General features: G+C 40.4%; 1 protein-coding gene across 1 annotated transcript; it reads left to right on the forward strand.

Moving 5' to 3' along the window:
• Positions 1-423: 423 nt before the first annotated feature.
• On the forward strand, positions 424-8,974 carry LOC139158379 (mucin-2-like). The gene is made up of 5 exons (XM_070735681.1): positions 424-520; positions 5,750-5,986; positions 7,418-7,513; positions 7,604-7,725; positions 8,708-8,974. Exons 1-5 carry the CDS (start codon positions 442-444, stop codon positions 8,720-8,722), a joined length of 549 nt encoding a protein of 182 aa, XP_070591782.1. The 5' UTR covers positions 424-441; the 3' UTR covers positions 8,723-8,974.
• The last annotated feature ends 426 nt before the right edge of the window (positions 8,975-9,400 follow it).

The raw sequence follows: 9,400 nt of genomic DNA on the forward strand, positions 1-9,400 counted from the left end.
CTGCCCTCCTCACAATTTTCTGTGAGTCAGTAATGTCCCAGGTGACTAAAACGTTCTCCCCCCCCCATCGGCCTCTCCTAGCCCATGCCCCCCCCCAAAAAATGTTCCATCTTCTTCTGTGTTTTTTTCAGAGGGAGCCAAAGAAATATGCCTCACTTCCACTCAACCATTGCCTATCACATCACAGCCCAGAACCGATCTCTCCGTGCAGCGAGACATCCCCTTCCAGGAAGAAGATGAGGCAATGCGTTCTTGGCATTAAAAAAATATTTAAAAATTGGCATCCATCAGGGAGAGGCCACACCTGAGGAGAGGCAAGTGGCTGAAAATATGTGGGCCGAGCCTTCATGAGCAGCCCTCACCGAAGAGCCCAGGCACTGTTCCCTTAGTTGGAGAGAATTGGTAACTGGGTGGATACAGCAACACCTTTTGAGCTGCAAAATGAAATTTCTTTGGATTTTGGAGTCGGGCGGCATCCATTGCTTAATTGTCCTGCTGCTTTCAGTCTTCTTACTGGCAGGTAGGCCATTTGACCCTTGATCTGGAAAAAATAATCAAAGCGAGGGGGCACCTAAGGGGTTTTCCTCCTTTAACTTTTTCTGTAATAAACGCATAATTTAGGGATGCCAATGTCTGGGCTACTAAGAGCTGGGTGACCTTGACCATCAAAGCTGGGGGAGTTTTCTATATGTCTTTGCTGCCATCTACTGGTCATATGGGACTTTGCAGAACAGAAATTGTATGTCTACCAAGTCTCTTTTTAAAAATTCAGATAGGAACTAAGGAGGAACAGCAGCTGGCAAGAACATGTCAGAATATATAGGCTCTGCACTCCAATGCTTCCTAGACTCTATATATTCCTATATACTCTCTCCCCCCCACTGACCAACTTATGTCAGTCTTGTAATAATTAAGTAGAGATAAAGGTTCCATCCACTCATCAGAATAGTATAGAATAGTATAGTATAGTATAGAATAGAATAGAATAGAATAGAATAAATTCTTTATTGGCCAAGCGTGATTGGACACACAAGGAATTTGTCATTGGTGCATATGCTCTCAGTGTACATAAAAGAAGAGATACATTTGTCAAGAATCATGAGGTACAACAATTATTGTCACAGGGTACAAATAAGCAATCAGGAAACTATCAATATTAATATAAATCATAAGGATACAAGCAACAAGTTACAGTCATAAGTGGGAAGAAATGGGTGATAGGAATTATGAGAAAAAACTATTAATAATAGTAGTGCAGACTTAGTGAATAGTGTGACAGTGTTGAGGGAATTGTTTCTTTAGCAGAGTGGTGGCATTTGGGAAAAAACTGTTATTGTGTCTAGTTGTCTTGGTGTGCGGTGCTCTATAGCGATGTTTTAAGGGTAGGAGTTGAAACAGTTTATGTCCAGGATGCGAGGGGTCAGTAAATGTTTTCACAGCCCATTTTTATCCACCCCTTGAGTCATTCTCAAGGACCTGGGATAGACACATGCTATTTATAATAGTATAATATAACATAATATAAGCTCATCTGTTTGGAACCCATATCGCATCTCAGACATTAACACCCTTGAAAATGTCCAAAGATACTTCACTCCTCCACTCGAAACAGAATAACCTACGAGACTAGATTTTCAATCTTGGACCTAGAAAGCTTAGAACTAAGACGCCTTAAGCAAGATCTAAGTATTGCCCACAAGATCATAAGCTGCAACGTCCTGCCTGTCGGCGACTACTTCAGCTTCAACCACAACAACACAAGAGCACACAACAGATTTAAACTTAATATTAACCGCTCCAAACTTGACTGTAAAAAATACGACTTCAGTAACCCAGTTGTCGAAGCGTGGAACTCATTACCGGACTCCATAGTGTCATCTCCAAACCCCCAACACTTTACCCTTAGATTATCTACGGTTGACCTATCCAGATTCCTAAGAGGTCAGTAAGGGGCGAGTACAAGTGCACTAGAGTGCCTTCCGTCCCCTGTCCTATTGCTCTCCTATATCTCCTATACCTTTCTTCTATTCCTATATCTCTTCTTCTATTCTTTCATTGATATGTTCATTGATATGTTCCTATATCTTCTCTTCTATTCTTTCTTAGATATATTTTACTATGAGTATATCCTCTATAAACTTCATCATGTATTTTACTATGTGTATACCCACTAAAACCCTCATTGTGTATTGGACAAAATAAATAAATTATAATATAATATAATATAATATAATATAATATAATATAATATAATATAATATAATATAATATAATATAATATAATATAATATAATATAATATAATATAATATAATATAATATAATATAATATAATATAATATAATATAATATAATATAATATAATATAATATAATATAATATAATATAATATAATATAATATAATATAATATAATATAATATAATATAATATAATATAATATAATATAATATAATATAATATAATATAATATAATATAATATAATATAATATAATATAATATAATATAATATAATATAATATAATATAATATAATATAATATAATATAATATAATATAATATAATATAATATAATATAATATAATATAATATAAAAATATCACAGGATGTAAGCTGTTTGAAGTGAATCTGTGTTTTGCTGCTGCTGTTGTTGTTATTGTTATTGTTATTAGCACTGTCAGCTAAATGTTTAGACTGGATTTGGCATTTTTATCCACCTATCGAGTCCTTCCCAGGAACCTGGGATAGGCAACTGTTATTTGATTGTGGTAAAAAGTTTGTCGCAGGATGTAAGCTGTTCTAAGTCAAGCTGCCTTTTGCAATTGATTGATGGTGATTTAGTCCAGGTATTTTGGGATTGCACCCTATAGAACCCGTCTGGATCGGCAGGAACCCACCTCTGGAAACAATGCCCTCTCAGTGTATATGTCAAGAAAATTCCAGAGACTTTCTGTATAACAGGATCCCCAACCCCCAGTCTTTGGCCCAATGCTGGTCTGCAGCCTGTATGAAACCAGGCTGCGGAAGTGGTGGGCGAGCACCTGCCCATTGTGTGTGAAGCTGCATTTGTGAAAGCAGAACAAATGCTGCACAAAAGCCTCCCCGTACCCATCCACCACTGCCCCCACCTTCACCGGTCCATTGAACCAAAAGGTTGGAGACCAGGGCTGTATACAATTCCATCATGTATTGGCGATATAAAGAGTCTACCTTGGAATCTGTAAACAAAGTAAATATTTGCTCAGTGAGAATGTAATTGTCGTGTCTTTTCACATTTTTGCCACATGCTAAATATGTAAATAATCCATGCTTGGAAAAACATGGTTATCCCTATGAGCCACCATGGCACAGTGGTTAAACTGCAGGCTATTTAGCAATAGCAATAGCATTTAGACTTATATACCGCTTCACAGTGCTTTACAGCCTGCTCTAAGCGGTTGACAGAGAATCAGCCTATTGCCCCCAACAATCTGGGTCCTCATTTCACCAACCTCGGAAGGATGGAAGGCTGAGTCAACCTTGAGCCTATTGAGATTTGATCTGCCAAACTGTTGGCAGCCGGTGATCAGCACAAATAGCTTGCAGAACTGCACTCTAACCACTGCACTATCGAGGCTCTTTACTTCTGCTGCCTGCCAGCTGCCTGCAGTTTGACAGTTCAAATCTCACCAGGCTCAAGGCTGACTCAACCTTCCATCCTTCCCAGGTGGGTAAAATGAGGACCCAGATTGTTGGGGGGCAATATGCTGACTCAATAAACCGCTTAGGGAAGGCTGTAAAGCACTGTGAAGCGGTATATAAGTTTAAGTTTAAATTTTATTGGATTTATATGCCCCACCCCTCTCCGAGGACTCAGGGTGGCTTACAACATATAAAAAGACAATATACATCGAAATCCAATTACAGTAATTAATTAAAAGTTACATCTAAAAACTAAAGAACCAAGTAAAATACACACATATCCATTCAATCGTCAAACCTACTTTACATTCATTGGTCAGGGGGTAGAATCTAATGACCTCAAGCTTGGTGGCATAGGTGAGTCTTTAAATTCTTACGAAAGGCAAGGAGAGTGGGGGCAATATGAATCTACACAACTTATTCTAGAGGGCCGGGGGCCCCACAGAGAAGGCTCTTCCCCTAGGTCCCGCCAAAGGACATTGTCTAGTACAGTAATTTTCAACCTTTTTTGAGCCACAGCACATTTTTTACATTTACAAAATCATGGGGCACACCACCAACCAAAATGACACAAAATGACACTCTAACACAGTACATATTACAGTATTCATATAGTTAATAATATCGTTTCTAAATGTGTTTATACTCACTTGGTTCTGTCTGTTTTGATGGTGTATATAGAGATTTGAGCTCTTTAAGAAGATGACCCTTCAAGAGGCCATATACAATATAGATAATATTGTGATGCATTGTATATCACCCTCTGCGGGGGCCTCTTATAAAAACAAAAAGGTCAAATATCTATATACACCATCATAATAGACATAACCAGCTGAGGCTGAGGCTTCATCTAGTGGTGGCAACATTTACCTCCAGTCCTGACCAGGATTAGAAATCGGGACCATGGGGAGGAGTAACAGCTTCAACTACTCGCCACGGCCACACAATGACAAGTGCGCAGCAGCCCAAGTGGGGACCTTCCTGGGTGTGGATGAGAGGCGGCCTGCTATTGGTTCATCGCTAGTGGTCGGGATGAATCCTAGATGGTGATTGGTCAGTGAGTGTTTCCTCCTCCACTCTTCCTGTCGCTGATAGCTGGAGGGATTGTGAAGGGAATGTTTATATTCGGATGGAGGCGGCTGGCGGCAGGCTGGATAAATGGCACATCTGACCATGACTCACGGCACACTAGTTGAAAAACACTGGTCTAGTAGATGGGACCTGGAGAAGGCCGACTCTGTGGGACCTAACCAGTCGCTGAGATTCGTGCAGCAGGAGGCGGTCCCATAAGTAATCTGGTCCCATGCCATGTGAGTCTAAATGCTATTCCTATTTGATTGCTCTTGGTACTAAGGATACCTTTTCTCGTCTCATTATCAGCTAGAGGTACTAATGCATCTACCAGTACGTTTCTGTATGGGGCCACAAAATTCCTGATGGCGGCCCTGTTCCCAGGTGGGTAAAATGAGGACCCAGATTGTTAGGGGGCAATATGCTGACTCAAAAAACCGCTTAGAGAAGGCTGTAAAGCTCTGTGAAGCGGTATTAAGTTTAAGTTTAAATTTTATTGGATTTATATGCCGCCCTCTCTCCTAGGTCTTACAACATATAAAAAGACAATATATATCGAAATCCAATTGATTAATTAAAAGTTACATCTAAAAACTAAAGAACCAAGTAAAATACACACATATCCATTCAATCGTCAAACCCACTATACATTCATTGGTCGGGGGATAGAATCTAATGACCCCAAGCTTGGCGGCATAGGTGAGACTTTAGACTCTTATGAAAGGCGAGGAGAGTGGGGGCAGTATGAATCTCCAGAACTGATTCTAGAGGGCTGGGGCCCCCACAGGGAAGGCTCTTCTCCTAGGCCCTGCCAAATGACATTGTCTAGTAGACGGGACGTGGAGAAGGCCGACTCTGTGGGACCTAACCAGTCGCTGGGATTCGTGCAGCAGGAGGTGGTCCCATAAGTAATCTGGTCCCATGCCATGTGAGTCTAAATGCTATTCCTATTTGATTGCTCTTGGTACTAAGGATACCTATTCTCGTCTCATTACCAGCCAGAGGTACTAATGCATCTACCAGTACGGTTCTGCCCTTCAGTAGGAGCACCTGGAACCTCTCTGTGACAACAGAAAAGACCCATGTACCTAAAACATCTCCCAGCTTCCCAAGCATCTCCAGTGGAACAAGAGAAGAATCGGCAACAGCCACCATCAAGACTCCTATTCCTGGACTATCCGACATCAACATAACCTCTCCTGGAAACCACAGCAGAATAACTGCTACTCCACCATGTAGGTTACTGATAGCTATGTGAGGTTGGGTCAAACCCTCCCATCTTTTCTTCAAGACGTAGCTTGGGGCTTTAGTGGGGGAACAGCACAACGGAGGTGATTGATTGGTTAAAAACAGATTCCCCCCCCCGCCCCATTCTGCCCCTGATTTTAAAATGTCTGATTTTAACTTTTTATGTTTTAGCTATATGTGTAATTATAAACTGCCCAGAGTTACCCTAGGGCAGTGATGGTGAACCTTTTTTCCCTCGGGTGCCCAAAGAGCGTAAGCGCGCGCTATCATAAAGGCATGAGTGTCCAGACCCATAATTCAATGCCTGGGGAGGGCGAAAACAGCTTCCCCCACCCCTCGGAGACCCTCTGGAGCCTGGAAATGGCTTGTTTCCCAACTTCTGTGGGCCCAGTAGGCTCATGTATTGCACTCCCCAGGCTCCAAAGGATTCCAAAGGGTAAAAATACTCTCCCTTATCCCCCCAGAGGCTCTCTGGAAGCCAAAAACACCCTTCCAGAGCCTCTGCACAAGCCAAAAACCAGCTTGCCAGCCCACACATGCATGTTGGAGCTGAGCTAGGGCAACAGCTCACGCGCCAGAAGATATGCCTCCGCGTGCCATTTGTAGCACCCGTGCCATAGGTTTACCATCAATGCCCTATGGCTAGTTAGGCGGCCAATAAATTTTATAAATAAATGATAGATAGATAGATAGATAGATAGATAGATAGATAGATAGATAGATAGATAGATAGGTAGGTAGGTAGGTAGGTAGGTAGGTAGGTAGGTAGGTAGTGTCGCGGTTTGTGAGTGATTAAAGTCTGTTAGGACCTTAACCCCGCGGAGCTGATGGAGAAAAGCGTTAGTCATTTGTTTAAAACAAGATCTCTTTATTTTAAAACAGAAATAAAACATGTCTCGAGGGACAACATAACAAATACGTCTTTACATAATGGAGGATAGTAGAGAAGAGTGTGGAAGAAGAAGGAAGTGAGCTGGCAGGATATTACATCATAATAGCAGGATCTAATGAGGCACACTTTAGTTAACTCTTTCATTACTAAATGTCTCTGAGGGGCTGGCAATATACAGCGTGACAGGTAGGTAGGTAGGTAGGTAGGTAGGTAGGTAGATAGATAGATAGATAGATAGATAGATAGATAGATAGATAGATAGATAGATAGATAGATAGATAGATAGATAGATAGATAGATAGATAGATGTAGACAGATAGGCAGACACAGATAGGTATAGGTAGGTAGGTAGATAGGTATGTAGGTAGATAGATAGACAGACAGACAGATAGATAGAAGTAAATAAGTAAATAAGTAATAAGTAGGTAAGTAGGTAAGTAAGTAAGTAGATAAACAAACAAATAAATACTGTAAATAAATAAATTTTTATCCAGGTTTTATACAAAACCACGTTTTGTTTTTACAGTGGCATTTCTGACAACTAACAGCACTCATTCATTAAGCTCAAGTGGCCCAAGTACAACTGTGATCAATACAACAGCAGCCAACATCACTATACCAGGTATGATAGAACAAAAAACCATAAACACCCCCCCCCCCCCCATGAATTATATTCTACAATGGAATCTTCGTGTTCATTTTCGGGCAATAGGGACAACAACAACGCAAGATCCAGGGAGGCGACCACTGACGTTCTGGGCCATCATTCTGATCTGCTTAACCGTCTCTGGACTCTTCATTGGAGGATATATTGGGTGCTGTTTCCTCTGGAAGGTAAGTGAGGAGAGCCAGCTTTCCTCAGATCAATGGGAGGTTCTTCATGACTTGAGCAGAAGCAATGTTAAAAATTATGAGACATATTACTTTAAACAACTTTAGTAATCAAGTTTTCCAGGGTGGGTGGGTGAGTGGGTGGATGATGGATGGATGGATGGATGGATGGATGGATGGATGGACGGACGGACGGGACGGACTATGATTTTGAACTGGTTTCAAGCACCCAAATCCTAGTCATGGCTGCCAGTCATAGCACCCTTGCAATCACGAGGACCGACGTTGCCATATCTTTGATTAGTCCCAGAATGAGTGGTTGTTAATCAAGGACTATCTACCTCACCCTTTATATGTGTGGCCTTTAATATTACAGGTTGGAGGATCTGACCAGTTAATATTGCACTAGACCCGCTGACCTGACCTGCTTTCTCTGGAGCAGATGACAAAAAGCAATATAGTTTAACGACCATTCATAAATACCATGCATCAGTTTGCATATAAAAATGAATAACAGTCATTATTTTTTTACTATTTAGCAGGAATACACAGTCACGCCTTCTCACGCTTTTAGGCTTTGGAGCTCCCAGCCACTAGAAGTCAGGCTAATTTATGGTTTTCACTGACAGGCATATACAGTAGATATAGCAAGGTGTCCACTCAATGGATTTAAATGGGATGGGGTTTTTTAAAAATAATATTTCACCTTATACTATACAAATAGAGGTCTTATAGCAAAAAGGTGACATCATATTATTTAATTGTGGGACTACCACACGTTGCTAAACTACAACTCCCAACATTCTTCACTGAGAATTGCCTCAGAGGGTTAAATCTCCAAATGTTGTAGAATTCCTACAACATTTGGAGATTCAACCTTCTGAGGCAATTCTGCTTTCACAGGAAATAATTGGATTTATTGCCTTAATTGGATTTATTCTTTGACTTGTAAGCTGGAGTTTCCCGTTGTTTTGCTTTGTTCCAGAATACTATTTTCTAGGTCAAGCCTCAATCTTTCCCTGGAATCTTGTTCCATATTTTTAAACAAGGAGACAAAAATATTGAAAAATGAAGGAAACTCTTCTGGCTGATGGGAGTTGAACCCTGATTTGTGATTCATCAAGTTTGTTGGACTGTGACAAGGACAATTGTTGGATCTTCAACGCAAATGTTTTCATGATTAAATGCTAACCCCTTGGAATAAAAAGATTCTTAGCTCTGTATTTCTTTCGCATACCAAAGTTTGACATAATACCCAGCATATGAAAATAATATGGAACACCAGTATTATCACAGAATAATATTTTATCTACATTGGAGAGGGAAGGTGGGATAGAATTTCCATCATCACATAACTGAAATAGGTTGGCCCTTTTGTACCAAAAATATAATTTACATATTTTTTTTGCATTTTAATTTACAGGGAGTCCTTGACTTACAACAGCCACAATTGAGCCCAAAAATTCTGTTGTTGAGTGAAACATTTGTTAAGTGAGGTTTGCCCCATTTTATGCCCTTTCTTGCCACCGTTCTTAAGTGACTCACTGTAGTTCATAAGTTAGATAAGATAAATTAGTGAAGATTGGACTTAATCCCTGGATAGTTCAATGGATTTGCAGCTGGCTGAAGCGTAGACATCAGAGAGTTATTGTTAATGGCGAGTATTCTGAGCAGACAC

This window comes from Erythrolamprus reginae, chromosome 2, assembly GCF_031021105.1.
Source record: "Erythrolamprus reginae isolate rEryReg1 chromosome 2, rEryReg1.hap1, whole genome shotgun sequence".
In the NCBI taxonomy this organism is placed as follows: domain Eukaryota; kingdom Metazoa; phylum Chordata; class Lepidosauria; order Squamata; family Dipsadidae; genus Erythrolamprus; species Erythrolamprus reginae.